Source organism: Glycine max, chromosome 2, assembly GCF_000004515.6.
Source record: "Glycine max cultivar Williams 82 chromosome 2, Glycine_max_v4.0, whole genome shotgun sequence".
NCBI lineage: Eukaryota > Viridiplantae > Streptophyta > Magnoliopsida > Fabales > Fabaceae > Glycine > Glycine max.
The window spans coordinates 40,357,272-40,380,662 of record NC_016089.4 but is presented as its reverse complement, the minus strand read 5'-3'; the positions used below and the strand labels follow the sequence as shown (position 1 = coordinate 40,380,662).

General features: G+C 30.6%; 1 protein-coding gene across 2 annotated transcripts; it reads right to left on the bottom strand.

Moving 5' to 3' along the window:
• Window positions 1-3,111: 3,111 nt before the first annotated feature.
• LOC100777531 (sorting nexin 1) lies at window positions 3,112-10,750 on the bottom strand. Of its 2 annotated transcripts, XM_003518159.5 has the most exons (11): window positions 10,565-10,750; window positions 10,284-10,424; window positions 7,983-8,118; window positions 6,625-6,758; window positions 6,021-6,095; window positions 4,979-5,138; window positions 4,700-4,833; window positions 4,501-4,569; window positions 4,182-4,261; window positions 3,886-3,946; window positions 3,112-3,542 (listed from the first exon to the last, which is right to left on the bottom strand). In XM_003518159.5, the coding sequence occupies exons 1-11, from the start codon at window positions 10,733-10,735 to the stop codon at window positions 3,333-3,335; spliced, it is 1,371 nt and encodes a 456-aa protein (XP_003518207.2). In that variant the 5' UTR covers window positions 10,736-10,750; the 3' UTR covers window positions 3,112-3,332. The 2 variants fall into 2 exon arrangements, with proteins under 2 accessions (XP_003518207.2, XP_006575300.1); XM_006575237.4 differs by lacking the exon at window positions 10,565-10,750 and having other exon boundaries at window positions 10,284-10,497.
• Between the last annotated feature and the right edge of the window lie 12,641 nt (window positions 10,751-23,391).

The window sequence follows — 23,391 nt, the reverse complement described above, 5'->3', positions numbered from 1 at the left end:
CTAATTTCCAGAATGGTTAGCACTTACCAATAAAAACAAAAAAGTAAATAGGTACTTGTGTCCCTTAATGACTAATTTTCTGACAATAAATGTACCAGGAAAATAGAAACATAAAAATATAAAATTTAGTCTCTCGAAATATAAAAAGTGCAACAAATATATTTAACTTTAGTCAATTATCATTAATAAAGTCGTTTACGTGACACAAAAGAACAAATATATCACTGAAATTATAGTCAACCTGGATTATCAGCATATGAGCATATTTGTCATAATATTTTTTTGATTTTTTATCTTTTCACTCTGCTTACAAATACACCCCTAAAAGATGACAATACAACATTTAGTCCCAAAAGTGCGACAAATATATCTAAATGTTAATAATAAATTATAACTAATGATTATTATTATTATTGTTGTTGCTATTATTATTATTATTTGTTTATAATTTAGTGTTCATATTTGTTTAGTACTTATGTAATATATTTTTTAATTTGTCTTTTAATATATATATTTTTATTATTTTGATTTCCTTGTCAAACCTTAATTTTTACGGTTAAAAAAAATTATCTTATATCTTATAATTTTATCAAATTTTTACTAAATTTCTCATTTTTAATCTTTAAAATTATTTCATATTCCAATTTCAACTTAAGTAACCTTATATTTAGATTGAAAATAATATGTTAAGAGTTTTGAGTAGAAAAAACACAATCGGCTGCTAGACCAAATTTATTTATTTTAGAAAAAAAAAACATTTAATCAACTAATTTTTTTAAAAAAAAGTCTCACAAAATTTAATCAATTGAGTTATCATTTTAAAAAATAAAAGTCTTTTATTTCTTGAAATTTTTTGTTTCTTCAATTAATTATTAATCTTTATTATGTGTTCTTCCATAATATGTCAAATGGAATGCAAGGTCGCTGCAGTCTTTAAATCAGCGAGACATACAACTCTACGTTCCGCAAGAAATCTCTGTACTAGTTTTGTTTTTTAAGTTAACATATGTATTAGTTTGAGTATTATTATATTTTTTATTTAAATTTATTTGGGTTCTTTATTTGTTATTAATTGTTTTTCATTTCATTCATATTATATATAATAAGTGTTGTCTCGAGTGAAAGCACGAAAGGTTTATCCAGGGGATTCTTTCATATTTGAGGCATATATATACATTTTATTGATTAAGAAAAAAGACTTATAATTTCACTTTAATTCTATCTAGTTTAAATTTTTTGAGACTTTTTTTTTAAAAAAAATAGTTGATTATATTGTTTTTTAAAAATAAATAAATAAATTTATTCATGCGGCTCATTGTGTTTTGTCTACTCGAAACACTTGACATATTAATTTCAATTTAAATATTAGAGTACTTAAGTTGGAATTGGGATATAAAATAATTTTGAAGATTAAAAGTGAGAAATTTAGTAAAAATTTGATAAAATTATAAAATATAAGATAAAGTTTTTTTAACAGTAAAGATTAAGGTTTGACGAGGAAATCAAAATAATAATAATATATATTAAAAAAAATTCAAAAATATATTACATAAGTACTAAACGAATAACAGTAAATTACAAACACATAATAATAATAATAATAATAATAATAATAATAATAATAATAATAAGTTACAATCTATTATTAATGTCCGGATATATTTGTATATTTTTTATATTTTCAGAGATTAAATTTTATATTTTCATCTTTCAAGGACGCATTTGTCAGCAAAGTCGGAAGACGAAAAGTAAAAAAAAAAAATATGACAAATATGTACTGGCAATCCACATTGACAATCATTTTAGTAACAAATTTGTTCTTCTGTGCCACATAGGCGACTTTATTAACTTAATGGAAGGAAGTTAACGGTAGAATATATTTGTTGTACTTTTTATACTTAAGGATTAAATTTTGTATTTTCATCTTTCAGGAGTGTATTTATCAACAAATTACATATTGAGAGACAAAAATGACTATTTACCAAAAAAAAAAACATATGTAAAAATTTAATTTCCGAAACAGTGATATTTTATTCCGAAAATCAATTTTCATAATGTGTTGTAACGGTTGATGAACATACCTTAACTCTGTTTTTTTTATTTGGCTTCAATAAAACTTTCATAATCTTATTTTGTTGGATTTGTTTTCCTCTATTTTAAATCATAAATATTTTGTTTTCTTGTATCAGAAAATTCACAATTTTTATCCGATACTCAATTTTATCTATATTTTATTTCATTCATTTAAAAATATTTGATCATATGTAGTTATTAACTTATTATACTAGAAAACATTAAGGATTTTCAATTATATCTTCCCAAAAATAAAGTAGGTCATCGCTGAATAAAAGAATGATAATGATGTGCCCAAACAAAAACATTGTAATATTAGAAGCCAATGACAAATTAAGAAGCTATGAAAGAATAATGCGAGTGGACGAAATCCGTTACATCACTTAAATGAAACGATATTCTATTACAATTAAGAAAAAGCTTTAGAACTAAATAGATACAATTTATAGATTTTTTACCATGCTCACAGAGGACAAGATTAATCACTTACAAAATCACACTTAAAAAGAGAGGAAAAGGATATGGCCATCTTACTCAAAAGAAAAAAAAAATAGAAATGTTAACAACACACTCAAAAGAAAAAAATAAATAAAAATGTTAACAACACACTCTAGCCCACTCTTTAAGTATTACTATTAACTAAAATTTACTGAAAGTTAATAAATTTTATAAATCACTTCTTATTTTATAAGTTTCTCATTATTTTTTAATTTTTAATGAATGTTAATTAACAATAAAAAGTGTTAGGGAGAGAGGGTATTGCTAACTCCTCTGAAAGAAAAGCCCTCCATATTGTCATGTAAATCCGACACCATTTCTAACAACTGAATAATGCTATATTGCTACTCACGCCTGTTTCATTCCAACCACAAATATCACTCATGCACAAGATTAAATAGATTTATGTAATTTATTAAATCAAAAGCTTGTGCAAAGTCAAAAACAACATTCTCTCCTGTGCTTTTAAATCCTTTGTGACTATATACAACAACATCAGAGAGCAAGAGAAAGAGATATCGCAACGCAACAGCAGCAAAATAAAAAATAAAAATGCGGATAGGTAACCTTTTACTTTGTTTAAAATTTGTACAAAATCGGCCAGAAAGAAAAACACATCTTTTACAACATAATCTGAAAGCTCTTTTACAAAACAAGAGCTGCGACCTGTGTTTGCCATACCCTAGAAGCCCCTGTAAGGGCTGTAAACACCCATGAAAGAGTACTTTATCTATGCTCTGCAGAACTCATTGATTAATCCTCTATGAGGTGGAACATGCTTCCAGTTTAGGAAGCAAACTTCGCCATGCGTCTGCAATACCATTTGCTAGACGTGCCTGACCTTTGGCAAATTCATGGAAAGCAATCCCCATATCTAATGTTTTCTGTTCCTGAAAACGACCCATCTCTTCATTCATTAGTTTCACAATCATCTCAAATGTCTTCGTCGCCTGTTCACTCTCTGCCTTCAACTGCATGGCAAAATCATGCCAGTCAGTCCAGCCAAACAAATTGCAAATATTTTTTTTTTATCAGCAAAGATAATTATATATATATATAGAAGTACCAGAGGTACAAAGATTACAAGTAAGGGTTGTCAAGCAAATGGTTCCAAATCAGAGTAGAGACAGTCTGAAAGGGAACCAAACTGAGTAATTGACCATGAATTGACAGCCAGATACATAATATATCCTATCCAAAGCATACTCTAAGATTAGAGGACCATTGATTATAATGTATTACAAAATGTGGCTCAAAATTTCTGAGCCAAGACCACAACAGAAACAGTGAAGGTTAATATTTAAGCAAACTTGCCTCTTTATATTCATGCTCAGCTTCTGCAACTTTATCAGATCGAATCAGCATGAGCTTGTCACTGCATTGCAAATAATAATAAAGAACATATATATCAGAATATATGACACCAAGAAGTCTTCTAGTGAGGCTTATTTGCATTCACATATGCAGACAAGAGGTTTTGTTCAGGAAAGGGACCTTACGCAATAGTTCATGAATGTTAATTCAGCCATGGAATTGTTACATGAAAAGGAATTATTCTGACAGAGAAATTAAATTTGGCAAATAATAAAAACAGAGAACCAGGAGTATACAGATTAATCTCCTTTAGCTTCATTGTTTCAGCCAGTTCACATTGTCTTCTGAAGGCATTGGCCCTCTCTGCTATTGTTGCCTGTTTCAGAATGTGAAACAAGAGCATTAGATTGAAAGGGAAAAAAAAGGGTATAGAAATCCATTTTACACCATTCTTGGAGCTCAGTTGGAGGAGCAGAAATGGTGGGGTTCCCATATCTAAACAATTGTTTTACAAAAGCAGCTGGGATATATAGTTCATGTAAAAAAACACATAATTTTTAATTAAGTTAGACAAATTAGTCATTAAATAATGAAAGAAAACAAGACCAGGACTACCTTAATAGATTGTACCGCACGGACATAATCTTTCAAAGGTTCTTCAAAATTCATCAAGAGCTGATGAGCCTGCTCAACATAGCCATAGTAGGATAGTTTGTTTTCAGCTTTCATCCCTCAACAACATGTATATAGCATCATGCAAGCGCACATGAATAACCAGTGAAATAATGTGCAACAGCAAACACATCAGAATTACCTCCTTTTGCAACTTGGCTGATAAAATCTCTGACTTCATCCCAAGTTCAGAGAATGCTTTTCCAAGAGCATTTCCTTCAGAAGCACCTAGAAGTTTTACTGCTTTTCCAAAATCAGACAGTGATTGCCCCAACTCTGCATGAACATTGTGAATTATGAATTGATCTTGCCAGAAGAGTGGACAAAATGTATAAAAAGAGCACACAACTGTAAAACAGAAAGGACAATAGATACAGAAGACAATAATAAGAACCAAACAAAAATCTTAATTCAATCATACCTCTGTGCCTCTTCACAAGACGGTATGCATGCTTTTGAGCTTCAGCCAAGTGGTTTTCAAGCTCAAAGATGTAATGTTTCATTTTTTCATACTCAGGATTTGATTCTTCTACTGGCTTCTCTTTCCCAAGGACAACATCACTGACTTTAGATTGCACATCCTGTCAAAATTCATATAAACAACGAATAAGAAACCTGGATGGACAGCACACTCAACCAGATAGGTTAGCAATAGCAAATGTCTACAATAGAGGAAAATTGCAATCTTAGAGATTGTTTACATTGGATGTATTCATATCCAAGGAAATGACCCAAGAGTAAAATACTGCAGTAGCAAAATTTCACAATAATGTAGCAAAATGCAACTATCAAGTACTAACAACAGAGTATATTTCAAAGGTGTTTCGAGGACAAAGCTAAAAAAGAGGTAATCTCCAACTATCAGCAACAGTTTCAAGTCAGCTAGCTATCTTTGTCTGAATTTATACTAAAAGAAGAAACTCAGTAGTGACTAGTAACATTCATTTATCCTTTCTGTGTACTTCATTCTAATAGCACCCTCTTTTGATTCTAAAACAAAGATAGTTGAATATGAAACTGAATTTCTAGACTCCATTAGAATAAATAACTCCCTTCCACTATCCCATAGTCTCTACTTTGCCTTTTCAGATATATATATATATATATATATATATTCATTGAATAGTTTTCTTTTAATGATTTTAAATTTACAAAGTCTAATTCCACACTGCTATTATCAGACTTTCACAATCTTGTTTTCTTGAACTCAATAAAACAAATACTTTGAACTTATTAATTAATGTGCAGGAATTTAAATTACATAATTTATTTTCATTATTTCCAATATATTTTATGCAGACCAATGTGTTTGTAGCTTCTAAAAGGACAAAAAAACAAGGCCTGATTGCTACGATATTCAAGACAGAAAATTAGTGCGATTCAAATTTAAATTACTCATTTGACAGATTTCAACCTAGCAAAAAAACCATCCACATTCCAAACACCATTAGAACATGTCTTACCTTAAAAATCTGCATTAGATCAGCTGGTTTCTTCTTGAATATGCCAGTCTCGTGTGACCTTAATCGTTCCATTGTCTGCATAGTATGTTTAATGAAATCAAGAATAATCCTAGTTCTTTTCCTTCTTAAAAGTCAAATGCGAGAAAAAGAGCAGAAATTGAGCACTTACAAATACAATAGATACACCTACATTGTACATACAAGAGAAAGGGAAAAAAAAACTAAAAGAAAAGAAACAATATTAATAACTCTTGCACATTCCATACTCCAGCATGATCAGGGATTGTAAGGTACTTATGGAATCAGTGACCATAATGCATTATTCGATTTTCTATATATCAATCATTCAATCACTAATATAAGCTACAGAATATGAAATCAAGCATTCCACGGTCAATTAAGGAGACTCACCACCAAACTGAACAATTAATTTAGTCACAAGGGTTAGTTTGAATAGAAGATTTAGACTAAAAAAGTAGTGCAATAACACAGCACAATGATAGAAACAGGAGAAAAAAAAAGTAGAAAGAGCAAAAACATGAATCATTTCTGGAATAGGCACAGCTTCACAGAGGAATAAAGCCTACTGAGAATGAGGCATCACCTCTTCCTCTGCCTGCAAAAACAACCTCAGGTCCTCACTTTGTTGAAGTTCATGATGTGATGCTATCCTATTTACAAATACATCCAATGCTTGCCGCCTCATTTCAATAAATTCAGCACTGAAACGAAATTTCTCTGCAATGGCAAACCAAAAGTGAAGCTCAAATAGAACTTTGGATGGCACAATGTTTCAAGTTTCCATTCAATAAATTAAAATAAGATTTAATTACCCATTTGGTCCCTATAGTTTCCAAACGTATCCAATTTAGTCCCTATAGTTAATAAGTGGCTTTTTTAGTCCCTGTAGTTTCCTTTTAATTCCTAATAAGTCCTTCCATACTCGCAATAAATCAACCTTGATGAGCTCTGGATTTTGCAATAAATCAACCTTAACCTTAACCTGCCTTCATCCTCTATTAAGGAAGAACACGTCTGGTTTTCAGTTGGTTGCAACAATGGACGACATGGGCCAACGCTTGGTTGAAGCAAACCGCAATCAGTTTTGAGTGGCCGAGAGAAATGAATTAAAAATGCAGAGGGAGTTTTGTGGTGCTGTGCGAGAAGAGCAACAAAACCTAAGATCCTAACAACAATCTTCTAACAGTGTTAAACAATTTTAACGGTAGGGACCTATTGGGAATTAAAAGGTAAACTACAAGGACTAAAAAAGTCACTTATTAACTATAGGGACTAAATTGGATAAGTTTGGAAACTATAGGGACCATGCAACTGTTTATGAAAGGAATTTTGGATGACTATCAACATTCAATTTCAACAATATATCAAGTATACAATGAATATTTTATAAGGATAATGCATGGCTTCTCTAGGACCTCAATCAGCTTAGACTAGCCATATAAGTGATGAAGTCTCATTGTTAATTGAACCACCAACTAAGTACACTGTTAATCGTGCAAACATTCCAGATCACAACATATACAAATAAATAAATTCTGAAAGGAAAGATTTTATTATAACATAGATCAAACAGGAGAACTAAGATACTAATTCAGGCTACTAAGCTCCACCAGAAACCTGAAGGACCATGGAAAATAGACAAGAAATAAAGCAGATGACAAGATACCCCCAAAGTTAAAATTCTTAATAAAAAGAAAAATATGTTAATCTTTTATTGTTTGACAATGTGAAAAGCAGTATGAAAAAATACAGCAGTTTTCCTCAGTCAAGATGTTTCTGTTACAATAATTGAAAAGGCAACAAAAATTCTGAAAAATAACATAAGCAGGAAGATAGAGCATTGAACAAGTATCAAGGTAGCATCAGCATAAGAATTCCAATTACAGTAGCTACCTTCAAACTATTATTAAACACTAAAGAAAGAGTCCTGCTAGATGTTACCTACAGCACTTTTCTCTGGAAGAGGGGGAATGAAAATGCCTTTGTACTTCTCAAAAAGGCGATCACGTAACCAGACAAAGTCACTGTAACGTCGGATGACAATCTTCTCAGGTCCTTGGTATTCAGGAAAATTTGTCTGCCAAATTGTTTCAGGTGGTTAGATGAACAAGGAAGATGTTTAAAGTGACACATCTCCCCCGTTTAGAAGTATACATCTTATTAAATGCTTCCAATTACTTAAAGAGCAAGTATTTGTGTGCAAGGTTGTCAAACTAGAGAGTTTACTTAATATAAAAATAATATTAAAATACCTAAAATATACTTCCAAATCCCAAAATCATACTGTAAACTTTGCAAGATTACTCTGAAATATACTGCCAATTCCCAAGATTTTAAATGTTGAAATTAATACTCCCAATATTTCAGCATTTCTCAGACATGAAAATATACTTCAAGTCAAGACAAATAACACCTTATACAGTAGAGAGAGATGAAACAGACAAAAGTCAGACTTGTGGTTTGCAGCTCCTAGTTGCTGCTCTGCTTGAACAGAGAAAAGTCAGGGAACCGTGAGAACGGAAGAGAGACAGCGAGAATAGAGACGGGAGATAGAGAAAATAGACCTTCAATGGATGATGATCAGAAGAGATGGAAGTTGAATCAAAGGAGCCTTCACTGAAACGGAGATGGAATCACGAGAGATATTGAAGGCTGAAGCAATGTTTTTGGGTGTTGTGAACCAGATGGAAATTTCTAGAGATAAGAGAACTAAGATGCCTTAACGTTTTCTGTCTAAACACAGCTCGGAATGGCCCCAAACGCATGTCACTTTGGGTAAGTTTTTTTTCCCCAAATGCACTTGCCAACTCACACCTAAAATCGCAAGTTTGAGCAATTTCGCACAAGCTCGCTAGAGTTTACCCAAGCCCACCGGAAACAAGTTTGCTTGCGAGTTGAACAGATTAATGGCTTCAAACTCATAAACTCATCCAATTTTACAAATTCACTCGCAAATTTGACAACCTTGCTTGTGTGTGTGTTTCCCATGTAATAAATGCTTTATTTCCAAAAGAAAAAACTTTATTCTTTTGTTTCCTTCATTACTATAGCATTGAAAGTTTATAAATACCTGCCTAATGAATTTCATATAGATCATTTAAAGTGATAGATAACATTTACAAAAGTGTAGACTCAAGCAAAATAAGAATCAAAGCAACAGGGCATTTAGAATAATAACATTTTGAGACATGATTTCAGCTAATAAAAAATTGCCCATCATCCTAAAGAATTAAACCTTCTCCGCTTCAGGAAAACCAAAAGCAATTTTTTTTCCTAAAGCTCTTTGTTCCATTCAGTCAGTACTACAAAGCAGTAACCAAACTAGAGCTCACATCATCAACCAACAAGCACAATCCATCTTAATTCATAATTGCAACTGGTCTGGCCCTTTCCCCTCGACCATGCATTTAGGAGCCACACCCAAACCTTTGGAATATTCTACTTCTACCACACTCATGATTTGGAATCTCAAATCTCAAATCACCGACGATTATTCGCACTTTAAGGAAGGATACTTGCCCATACAGGTAATACGGGAGAGCGAGAGAAGGATCCCTATTAAAGGTGGTATAGCACTATTAGCACACACCCCAGGCACACACAATTCTTTCATTCTTTCCTCATATGGAAACTTCCTATTAACTTTGAACATCCAAATACCTTTTCCTAATACCCACTCTAATGCTAAAAAAAAGTCCAACACAACACTCTCGGGGACTGCAATCAGTTATAGGGAGCAAAGGAGAAGCTCTATGAACTACCCTCAGCAGCAACAGGAGAATGAACCACAACAACAACCAAGCATAAATGCACATCACCATTCACTAAAGCCATCAATTTCTCTAAATCACAATGCAACAATTCCAATCATCACAATCCTTCGGAAACGGATCGCTACTTAACTACATTCACTGAAAACAAATCGATGACTCCAGAAAATCTAATCGCGGCACGAATATCAATGCATCAATCATCGAAAAATCCCCCAAACTAAACGTCACTCATTCCTCGGCAAAAATCAATAACGCAAAACCCCGAGATTCCACGATCTCGTCGTCCACACTCTTCGAAATTAACAACCGCGGTCGAAGTTGAGTTGAAGCGAAACTCCAGCGACCTCCGTCAACACGCAAAATTCAAAACTCGACTTAGATTGAACGAGAAACTTCCAAACCAAAAACAAATAAGTAAATAACAGAGAGTGAAAGAAAAGAAATGTAAGCAAGTGAACGATTGCAATACTTTGGTGATGACGCGGTAGGAGATATAGGCTTGGACGCCATTGCCGAGCTTAACGGGATCGGTGACGGAGACGGAGAGAAAAGGTTGCGACGACGAAGACGGAGATCTAGGGCTCTGCGACGAACCGGAGAGAGTTCTCTGCTGTTGTTGTTCCATACCGCAAAGTAACCGTCAACATGCAAACACACAAAAGAAAAAGGTTGAGAAGAAAGAAAGAAAAGAGTGTGAGGGTGGTGGTGCTCGGTATTTGTGAATTAGAGCGGGGGCAGAATTGTAATTACCGGGGGGTTCATGTTCATGGTCGTTTTGGGGGCCAGCGAGTGTCGCAGTGGCACCGCAGAAAAACGTGGTTTGCTGAAGAGAAGAGAGTGAAACTGGTTGCCGCTTGGGGAGTTGGATTGGCCGGCTACACTATTTGATCGGGCCCACGGTGGGTGGCGGGGCGGGTACATGCGCGGGTCAACTTGTCCTATTTTTACGCATACTCTATCTCCAAATAAAATAAATACTACTCATGTTTTCTTTTCTTAAAAAAAAAAAATGGTTGAACTGTAACTCATACTTGAATAAAAAAATACTGATATTTAATTCGTTTAAATATGTTTTTTATATATACAATATATTTTTTCAATTTATTATTAATAAATATTTTTTTATTTTATTATCTGATATTTTCAAACTTTAACTTTTTATATTTATTATCATCACTTAATTGATAATTGATAATGTAATAATTTATTAACTAGTTATATCATTATTTAATGGATTAAGACTCATCATAAACTTATTTAATTTAAGTGTTTGAAGAGTTTCAAGCTTACTATTCAATAATAAAAAGATATTTAAAATATAACATTATAATTTATTTTTTTATTTGTGTTCAGCCGAGATTTCGACTCTGAAATGATATCTCGTCCGAGCAATGTTGTTTGGAGACTACAGTACTTTTTTTCCATCGTTTGACTACAACCAAACAAAAAACAATCAAATATTCTTTTACTTTTCCTTTCTTCGGGAATCAGTCCGTCCAAAATCATATGAAACAAACGAACCATCAAGCTCTTAATAATTATGATAAGTGATAAAGATCGATGGCAATGAAGAATTTGTTAAGCTCAAGTTTAACAGAAGTCGATACGAGTATAATTTGTTTTTTTTCCCTATATATATAAATGCTCGTTTTAATTTTTTTAAGTTTAATCATAAGTGAATTTACAATCATAGATTAACTTTAATGTTATATTAATATCATATAAATTTAATTAAAAATACTTGTAAATAGAAACTAGAGTTAAATCATGTTAATTAATACGGCGGGAAGAAGTTTTGATAATTTGCATAAGCCATTAAGTTTAAATTTCATTATCATCATTATATTTATATATGCCAAAAAAAATTATTTTGAATAAAAAAATCTCTTTTCTTAAATACATAGCCTTAACTTTTTATAAGATTTTTTAAAATATTGTTAAAATGATTCTAATCATTGAAGTTTGGTGCTAAACTTTTATATATATATATATATATATATATATATATATATATATATATATATATATATATATATATATGTGTGATGTATTATATGAGAATAATTATCTTATATGAGAATGAGAATAATTAATATTAATCATTAGATTAAAAAATTTAAAATTCAAATTAAAATCTCATTAATCATAAAATCAATCTATGTATGATCTATTAAACAAAAAATTAAATATCCTAAAAATTAATTTATAATGTCTTAAAATATCTTTAACTTATTATTACCATGATCATTATTTATCGTCATGAACATTTATATCATAATTTAAATGATCATCACCGCAATCATCATCATGATCGTTAATTGTTGCTATCATCAACATAATTATTATTGTCGTTAGTGTCACCACCAAACACTGGTAGTGGTGATAGTAGCGACAACGACGGTGGTCATGACAATAGTAGTGATGATCTTAAAGTAAATTAAATCTTTAAGATATTTAATTTTTTGTTTGATATATCTTATAAAAATTTTATAGTTAAATGAGTTTTTAATTTAAATTTAAAATGTTTTAATTTTAATCTAACGGTTAAGATTAATTATTCTTATTCTCACATGAAATGGTCATTGTCATGTGAAAAGTAGTGTGTATATATATATATATATATAATATTTATTTTTTAATTAAAATTTATAGTAAACACATTTTGTAATATATAAACTAATTATTAATTAAAATGCACAATGAATTAATATGTTTTAATGTATAAATTCTGGGTTTTTAATGAATAACTTGTGATATTAACAATTTCTTTTAAAAACTATTGAAACTTAATTTAAAAATAAATATAAAAGAGAGTATATTGAAAAAAGTATTAAAAAAATTAAGAAAGTCAAGTATATATATTAAGACAAAATAAAAGTAATTTGATATGGTTAAGAAATATTTTTTTTACTGATTGTGAGAGTAGTGCTTGAAATGTATATTTAGAGGAGAGATAAAAAAAATATTAAAATGATCAGAAAAAAAACTAACTATCATTCTCTAAAATCTAAATTATTCTCTAGAGCGGCTTTTTTTTTTCCTGAATTTCTCTAGAATGATTTAATTATTACACAAGTTGAGTAATTCTTTTACTTTTATTTGAAAATCCGTTTGAGCTGTTTTGAAGGGATAAGTAATCATTTTTTTCCGGGTCAAATAAATATTCCAACAAAAATAAAAATAGATGAGATTTTAAATCCGTTTGAGATAAATCACATAAGAATCATCAGATAAAAAAATTGATTTAGATTAATTAGAGAGATTTTAAATTTAAGTCATAAATATATAATTAGGTTAAATATGTAAAAAAAATAATTTGTCAGTACTCGTAGAAGGCTCAGAATTGTCTCTGACAAAGGATACATACTATCTATAAATAAATAAATAAATAAACAGATAAGAACGAAAATTAAGATTATTTTGATGGCTAAAGAGTGAAGAAAACGGGTCGCCCCATTTGACATGTTTGGGTACCCGATAGTGAGCTGGGCAATACTCCGATCCGATAGCATTACGTGGGAGTTTTCGACCAATAAGGTTTTACCTCTGACGTATTTGATGATGAGGTGTCACGGGCTCACACTCTGCATGTTGCGTTCAATCTCTGTATATGTATTTTTATTTTTTTACTTTTAATAATTCTATTTTTTTACAATATTTTTCTATTAATCCTATTATTTTATATGGAAAATATTAAATACATTCTATATGTTAATATATTAAGTATATTTATTTTGTATTCATATTTTCCTTATAAATAATAGAAATATGTATAAAAGAATTTATAAAAAAAAAATATCGTTATTCTTATACTAGACTTCTAACTGTACAACTAGAGAATCAATTTACTTGGCAACTACCTCTTTTTAACTTGGTGCATTCTTCACGTGTTAGAAAGAGACGGAAAAATAAATAACGATACACCTGATATACTTTTTATTAAAACAAAAGAAAATAAACAAAAATATTTTTAAAAATAAATTTTAATTTTTTTTTTTTACTTTTTACTTGTTTTTTTCTTCTAGAGCGAACAGATAATGTACACTAGATTCAATAAATGTTTAATTTTCTACTTTTCTGTAATAACTGCAATTATTATCTTATTAAGCATAAGCATGAAATAGTAATTTAAATATAATTTAATTTTATTAAACTGTAATGTTGGTATATTTGAATTAGAAATTACACTACCATTTAATGTTTTAAATCGTATTCATTCTTTGTTTTTTTAGGATCATTCTTTGTTATTTGATTGTTGGTATATGATATATGAGTGACTATGTAAATTTTAAATAAGACTTGTGATTTATGTTTTATCTAAAAAATTGACAAACTTACCACCATTCAAAGTTCTTGTTAAAAAATATATTCTCAGCAGTTATTAAGAATGATGTCAATACAAACAACTTATTTAAAGATGTTATATTTTTAATATATAGTTGTTTATAGAAAGAAAAAAAAGCTTTTATCAATCAATTGAATTATATTTTTTTATAATAAACATAATGTTATTATATTAGACCATAGTTAAAGATGTTATATTTTGTTATAATAAACAATTTTGAGAAATTTTATATTAGACCATAGTTAACAAAGTGTCTCTCTTATTTTTGTGTGAAACCTTATGTTCTTATTAAAGAATGAATTCATTCTTTGTAACAAATAATCTTGCAAGAGATTTTGACGTTATTCTTTCCATCTCATTTTCTAATCCTAGTTTTCCTTTTTCACACTCCTTAAAAAATTTTGAGAAATTTCATATTAGACCATAGTTAACAAAGTGTCTCTCTTGTTTTTGTGTGAAACCTTATGTTCTTATTAAAGAATGAATTTCATTCTTTCAAACAAATAATTTTGCAAGATTTTTGACGTTATTCTTTCCATCTCATTTTCTAATCCTAGTTTTCCTTTTTTATTTTCTCCAAATTCAGAGAGTCCCAAATAGATTTCATAGTTTGCAAATGGTAAAAATTGGATCCACAAATTAGGGTTCAATCAAGGAGAGATAGAAGAGACAAAGGTATAATATTTTTTGCGATTTTATGTTCCACTACTTTCAAATAATTTTGTCGTTGATGATATTTTTTTGTTTTTGTCTTTGTACACTTGAAATTCAAATGCTAGAATCATTTCACAGCATACATCATGAACATAAATTCAAATATACAAATGTTCAATGAGCAAATCACCCTCGAAATGTTTTCACGTGCAAACAAACTATTTAGATGTTATTCAACATAATATAAATCATTGTGTAAGTTAGTTATGTCATTTTGAACATGTAGAGGCACTCAGTACATGAGTACTAATTTTCACAAACCATAACAACGCATTGGACGCTTAAATTAAAAAGTTCCATTGCCTTTAGACAATAACTTGTAAAAGTATCGGGATATGGATTTTTACCATATTATATCAAGTATGTTTTAATTCACTTCACATAAATCATTAGTCCATCAACAATTTATATTTTTATTATCATCGAAATTATAAGTATATTGGATCGTCCAAATAACGTATTAATCCGTTTAGATCTAACAATAATATGTGTATGATTTATATTGTTTATCCAACCATCAAACATTATTGCTACTTTTTTATTAAAATATTTGTTGTGGATTAATATTAATCAATAATTATTATATTATATTTTAATATCATTGATCGACAATTTGAGATAATATAATTATCATATGTATATTACGAATATTTTGATGAGATTAAGATTGACCTTCTAATGGGTTTGATTTATCATTAGTATATAGCCCATTTGAAAGGTCCCTACATGCTACTAGGGGATTATAAATTTGTTATCCCATTTAGCAAATTTACATTATATGATTGTCTCTCTCTTAGTCACATTCTATTTAATAGTTCCCTGGAAAGTGGGCAAAATTCTCTCTCGAGTAATTAAGGATTTCTATCGTCAAGTTATGCTCTTGGGAATGAATGTGAATTCAAGTTAGTCTTCAATAATCTTCTATATTTTATCATTATACTCATATGCTATAATTTGTATCTATAGACATTGTCTTATAATTTTTAATCCATTGGTCTCAGAGCCAATTTAGTCACATTTTATAGTCTTCAATAATCTTCTATATTTTATCATTATACTCATATGCTATAATTTGTATCTATAGACATTGTCTTATAATTTTTCATCCATTGGTCTCAGAGCCAATTTAGTTACATTTTATAGTTGTGAATTGTGTAGCCCTATAATTTTAATTTCTTCACTCTTATTCATGAAATTAAAATGAGTAGTTCTATTGATTTAATTATTTAATTCAGTATGCAATAAAAACAATTAAAGTCCCTTTTCTTTTCAAATTTCTTTGTTAGAAAAATGTTTATATTTTTTGTATCAAATTTGAAATTACTTAAGGACTTTTGTTCCTTGTTATTATTGCAATAGATAAAATTTCATGAATGATTTTTAGAGGATTAAAAGATTTTATTTTCTCACGAAATCTAAATTGCCCCATACTTTTGAATCTAATTACTTCCATGTGGATACTTGTTTTTTAAATTAGTTTAGGGCTTTTATAGAACCAAGGATTTTGTACAAAACCCATTAAAAAAATGGAAGATTTCATTCACTATTTTGAGAGAATTTTGCAAAAAACGGTTACGGGGTTGTTCGTGAAAACATGTTTCCTTTCTTCCCCGATTTCTCCTTCATTTGTTAATGATTTGTGAAATTGATTGAGGGCTTTTGTATATTGATGGATTTTGAATAAAACCCATTTCAGAACATGTATTTTTGTTTAAAAAAATGAGAGAATAATTGCAAAATTACTAGTCGTCAAACTATCACACTAAACATGATGTGCTTTCTTTTTTTTTTTTATCCAGATTTCTCCCTTCGTGCTCAACGATTTGAAAAACAGATGAGGGATTTTCTTCCTCTTTCAAGAATGATTAAAACGAGACCCTATTCGCCCATTTTTGTTGCCGAAGTAGGGAGGTCTAATTGAATATCTTTTGTAGGTCAAAACGACCTGTTTTGGACAGTTTTGAGTAAGAAAGATGAGTTTCTATGAAGCCCACTTACACAATTCAGGGATTTGGGTAGAGAAGGAGTGGTTCGCTAAAATGGATTTTGTGTGGTGGAGCCTATTTAGAGTTCTGATTTTGTTCTTGATTTCGCATTGTGAGTTGCTTTGAGAGTGATTGATTTATTGTAGTTAATGGGGTTTGGGGGATGTTTGGTGTTTGAGATGTTATTGGGATTGGTTGTTTATAGGATGATGGCTCCAAGCTAGGGTTCCACAAGAAGCACAAGGTTAGGGACATGGCCCTCTACGATTTGGGCCATTGATAATTCCTTTATTTTTTTGTTTATTAATTAATTTAATCAAACATTAAGAAATAACTACATTTATGTTTTAATAAATGCATATTAAATGTGCCTCATCGACAATAACATAATAGTCAACCCATAGAAATTAATGAAACTATCAAAATTGTGAAATTTGAAAACTAGGGACCAAATGTTGCCATAAAATTTCAGGGGGATCAAAATCGTAAATTGAAAAATTAGAGGGACCAAAATTGCAATTAATCTTAATAAAAATAATATTTATTTTGTGAATTAAAGGATGCAGTTGTGCATTATTTAAAATATTTTATGTCAAACTAATCCAAAGGCTGGAGTAAATTCTCTATTGTCTTATTGTTAAAGTGTTCACTTGTTAAATATTTTTGAAGATGTCTATGTGAAAAACTCTTGAAAGTAATTACAAACCATATCATTCATGTATTTTATATAAAATTAGGTTTGAAGTAAGAAAAAAAGAAATCAGATAAGTAAGAAAAAAAAGAAATTAGATATGTTTCCTTTAAGCATAAAAAAGATTTGTTTCCTTTTTTGTTTTTTGCTTTAATTGATTCGGGTGGTTTTTAGCCAAACAAAAATGTGATTTAAATTTTGATATAGATATTAATGATTTTAAAAACCATCACAAATCATATTTACTGAACATGTCATCACTTGACAAAGGAATCCTAATGACAGAGACTCAAAACAAAGTTTTTAGTTTATGAGGGATCAAACACTTTTATTTTTGTTAGGGACCTAAAACAAATTTTAGCCTATTATAAATAAATACTTATCTAACATACAGTTAAAACAACTCAAGTATTCATCAAGATTTATGTTAAACTACTTGACCAATTTACTAATTTTCTTCTTAAGTATTGATAATTATTCATAAAATATCAACTAATCACAATTAATTCCTTCTAATAAACCAATTTACTAGTTTTAAAATATTCATAACTAATCCCTCTAAAAATTATATTTTTTTTTCCAAAAATGTCTCTTTCAAATTTTTATTTTTATCAGTTACCTATTTTTTTGGTAAATATTATTCTTGGACAAATTTGTATCTCTCCACGTATAATTTTTTTACTTGAAAATTGAAACCCTCCACATCCTCCAAATTTGTTAACATTGAAACCTCTTTTACCACCCTTTAAAATTTGTGTATGTTGAACCCCTGCTCCACTTAACACTTTAACTTTTTTTTAACTCTTTAAAACCCCACCCTTTAAATTTTGTTCACAATAAAAAATCTTCTCGACTCCTATTACAACGTCATCGATCATATGTATAACCTAATTTGCCTTTACCCTTTTCTCCTACCTGACAATTTTACTACTCAATACCTATTTACGTTCTACAACTTTACCCTTTCCTCATTCTACTAGAAAATTCCAAACCACGAAAAGTAAGTAACAAAGGCATTGAGGCAAAAAGAATGACCAAAATAAAACATTCAACCACATAGTCACACACCAACAAAGGAGTGAAAAATAAAGGAGATAAAGATACTTACGAACTTAGAAGAATCTTCTAGAGAGTGTGACAAAGTTAATGTACAAGGAGAATTGGAGGATGAGTGTTGTTGCCCTTTGCCGATTTGGAATTTCCACTATGGAGAAGCACCAAAGTTTGGTCACAAGCTCATTGGAGAACAAATGTAGTAAAATATATGTTCATGACTCTTAGGAATGTTTGTGTGGTAAAAAAAGTACATGATTCAAGTCTGCAATTAAATTTGTGCTCTGGAGAATCTTTAGTTTTTCACCAAAAATGGAATTGAATAAACTTACGGTGTTAAGTAGGTTGATGGGTTGAAAACCTCAACCCACCCCTAAAAAAGGGCAAAATTAGGTTTGTCCACATGGGTTTGATCCATTTTATCACTCTTATTTGCATATAGTAATCTCATACTACTAGCTTACAAGGACCGTTCCAATCTCAGTAGAATTCTTTATTGAAAATCACACAAAAAATCACCAAATATTCATTTATTTGTATTTTTCAACATGGTAAATTTAATTCCTTCTATAATTATTTTGAATCACTTAGAATCATACATTTAAGAAAATCCCGATGTTATAGGTTTGATTAACAAAATTTCAACTTGCAATTGATCTAATCCAACCTATTCAATATATTTTGTTAGCTTGTAGTTGGCCGACATGAAAGAATCATGCTAGTTTTAATTGTCACCTTTAATTTTGGAGATGAATAGCATTTTTTTGTTTAAGGTCATTGCTAGGCATGCATTTTTTGTGTTTTTTTCCTAGTTAGATAACGAAAATGTTAATGATTTAAACGTTGAGAAATGAAATAGTATTGCAAAATGAGATGACTATTCAAAATAGAAAAAAATTGATCAAAAAAAAATGAGATGACTATTTGGATGCCAACTTTCTTTATGAGTAGATAAATTAACATTGACTATGATTGATTTTTAGTAACTGGGATTAAGGGTCTTGCAATGCAAACAAAGTCAAGTTTTTTCAAAGAACTTAAAAATTTAGTAAGAGAAAGAATCCCATCAATCACCAAATAAGAATTATTGATTTTTTTATTGATTAGGCCTCGTTCAGGTTGGTTGCAATTTTCTAATTTTTGGTTTTCAAATGTAATTTTCAAAATAAAATGCATTTGAAAAAAATGGAGTTGAATTGTTTTTTAATTCAATTTGAAAATAGTTTTACATTTATTATCAAAACCAAGAAACAAAAGTTTTGTGAATTTAATTTTTAGTTTTAAAAACCACATTCCAACCACCAGCACCATACCGTCACTGTCACCTCCACCATTATCACCTCCATCATTTCACCATCACTATCACATGTTGCCTTTGCCGCCTCCACCATCACCACACCGCCGTCACTGCTACCACCACCATTTTTGCCGCCAACATTTTGTTGCCTCCATCGTTGTTATTGTTGTCACCACCACCATTTCACCAATGTTATCGCCACTACCATTGCGAGCATCGCTGTCGCCACCACCATTCCATCGCCATGATTTCACCACCTTCGTCATTGCCACTATTCCACCCCATCATCACCCATAATTTTAAAAATCAAACCAATGATTGACCTGATCAAGATATTGGATCTAGGTCAATAATCGAACCAGTGGGTCACTAATTGACCTGCATGATACGATCTTAATTTATTAAAAAATTAAATTTTATACCCAACCTTAAGTGACCCGCATGACTCAACGCATTTCCTTCCTTGGGCGTAACTCAATTCGGGTTAGTGGGTCACTGGTTTAATCGCAAACCCGATCGGGTCGTACCGGGTTGCACTAGGTTTAATGTATGGTCGATCCAATAGTCAACTCGACCCAACCATACCTCTGGGTCGCGGTCAAACGGGTCCGATCGATCAAGTCATCATGTGTTCTAAAATACAGTCATCATCATTCCATTGCTACTATTGCCACCATCACCATTCCACCACCACTGCCACCATCACCATTCCACCACCACTGCCACCATCGTTACCGTCACTATCGAACCGCCACCATCATTGTCGTCACTCCTGCCTTGGTACCTTTGCCACTATCATTATTTTATAGTAGAGCGAAATAAGATAAAAAAAATTGACTCATTTTATTTATCTTCAATTTATAACATCTTTTTAAAAACTAAAAACAAAGAATAAACCAAAACAAAAAAATGATGTTGATTTTTAAAAATTTCAAAACTGAAAACGAGAAACCACCTCAAACGGGGCCTTAGTTTTCGAACATGTTTGCATTGCCGTTTGAAATCTGGCAACGTGAAGTCCTATACACTTCCATTGCTGAAGTAAGAATGAGTATGCTTTTGTAAACTGTTAACTCGTTGACAAATGTACTAAATGTCCAAGTAATGAAGACTCAGAAGTCTAAGTGTCGATTTTCATAGGGACTTTGTTTTGTACTTGTGTTGAATAATTTCCAATTTATAAGAGAAAAAGATAAGATGAGGTATAAAAGATAACTTTAAAAGAACAAAGTATAAAATAATAACTATTACTAGAAAACAAAAGAAATAATAGGGAATTCAATGGGATGAGAATGTTAGGACCTAGCATGTCTTATTTGCCTAAGATGTATTATTTGTGATTTTTCTCTATCAATCAGATGAATTTATCCTACCCACATCTATTATAATACTTGCTCCTGATGTCTCACGATGACACACCTATTTTACCTATCTATCTCCTAAATGTCTTTGCAAAGAATCAATAGATAAAATGCATGAAGTTCTAATTCTAAATGCTTGCTTTGATGCATGGGCATAATGCAATTACTCTATGTCTAGCAATGATTTTATTAAGATACCACTTCCTTTTAGTTCTATTAGAAATTACCCTCTGTCGAACGACTAATTGCTAAAAAGATGCATGCAAAACCTTCCTTGTTTTTCTATTAAGGATTACCCTCTGTCGAGCACCTAACCCCCAAAGATGATGCAAAGATGAATGATGCATGAAATTAAAAGTAAGAAAGGATAATAGGAAAGAAAACATCTGTTTGCATTGATAAATATGAAGTGTACAATACATCTTTTGGTTTTTTAGGCCTGTCAGACCCTAACTAAGGATTTAGCCTCTCATAACCATAAGGGGCCTTACACTAGCAAAAGGGTATAAGAACTGATGGAGGATGATAACTGCTAAATAATTGTATTTTGATAATATAAAATAAGGCAAAATTATCTTTAAAAATAATTATTTAGCAGTTATTTGCGCTTAAATATTAAAGAATTGATGTTTTGTTGAATTTTGGCTGCAAATATAAAAACTGGAGGTGTAACAAGCAAAAAGGGCAGAAAAATTGAAGAAAAGAAGAAAATTTGAAGGAGGCCCAGCCCAATACGCGCGCTCAACACGCTTCACGGGCTAAGCGGGCCAGGAAGTACACGCGCTAAGCGCGGGTGTCGCGCTAAGCGCGCCTACGAAGGCCCAAAGCCCACTTTAGCAGCTATAAATAGAGAGTCAGTCCAAGGGAAAGAAGAGACCACAACAGAACCCCCTCTCCTAGGGGTTTCATTCACTCCCTTCCTTTCTTTTACCCCTCTTCTCATTTTAAAGCCCTCAATGGCCATGAGTGACTAAACCCTTAGTTTGGGCCTGGCAGGCCTAAAAAGCCAATGATGTATGATGCACTCTTCATTATTTATCAATGCAATACCAGACTTTTCTTTCCTATTTTCTTTCTTATTTATCTTGTATCTTAGTCTTTATTTTCTGTTAGGGTTTAGTCCACTCGGGAGAGGGTAAAGCCTAATTAAGGGTAAGAAATGAATGCTTGAATATGTTTTAAGGGTTAGTCCACTCGGGAGAGGGTAACGCTTAATAGAACAATCAAAGAAAAGAAATCATAGGGTTAGCATTGCTAGGCATAGAATGATAACCCAATGCCCATGCTTTAGCAAACATCTAGAATTTAATCTTAATGCACCTTAGTTATTGAGTCTTTGCAAAGGGCATTTGGAAGATATGTAATTAAGGTAGGCTTGTCATCGTGAGGCATTAGGGGCACGTAAATGAATAAATGTGGGTAGGATAGAATCACTTGAATTGGTAAAGAAAAAATCATAAACTCATACATCCTAGGTAGACAAGGCAAGTCAGTTTCTAATCTTTTATCTTTTTCTTTATCTTTTAATCTTATTTTTAATTATTTTATCTTTTCCTTTATCTTCTAATTTTATCTTGAAATCTTTTATCTTATTTATTATCTTTCTTTATCTTTTATTTTAAATTTCTTATCTCTTGCTTGAAAAATTGGATTTGCATTAATCTAAGTACAAACAAAGTCCATGTGGATTCGACACTCGGACTTCCGAGTACTTTACTACTTGTGACAATTTAGTACACTTGCCAACGAGTTAACAGAGGAGAAGAGATGGAAAAATGGAATAGAAAATGATGAAAGAGAAGAAAGAATTCCTTAACCTTGTGTTTGGATCAGGAATTTCAAAAATTCAAGGAATTTGAAATGCCTAGAATTTGAATTGCTTTGATTTTAATTTCCTTCATTTTTCAAATGCTTTGTTTGAATAAATGAATTCAAATTTCTTCCATTTTGAATTCTTTGTTTGGATAGGGCAACTCAATTTCCTCCATATGCAAAATTTCAATTTTATATTTTAAATAAATTAAATTTTAATATTAAACTTTATAGAAAATAAACACAATCTAATTTTGAAATATTAATTAAAAAATATTAATAATTTTAGCTAGGGTTGTTTTGCCTAACCACAACCAGT

What these genes read in the sequence shown, in the direction of transcription:
- LOC100777531 (XM_003518159.5), bottom strand. Translation starts at nt 10,735, where the DNA reads ATGTACCCGCCCCGCCACCCACCGTGGGCCCGATCAAATAGTGTAGCC. An exon ending in TCCAGAGAAAAGTGCTGTAG is followed by an intron (nt 6,759 to 7,982) that starts GTAACATCTAGC and finishes TTGCCATTGCAG; the next exon opens with AGAAATTTCGTTTCAGTGCT. An exon ending in CTGAGCATGAATATAAAGAG is followed by an intron (nt 3,543 to 3,885) that starts GCAAGTTTGCTT and finishes TTTGCCATGCAG; the next exon opens with TTGAAGGCAGAGAGTGAACA.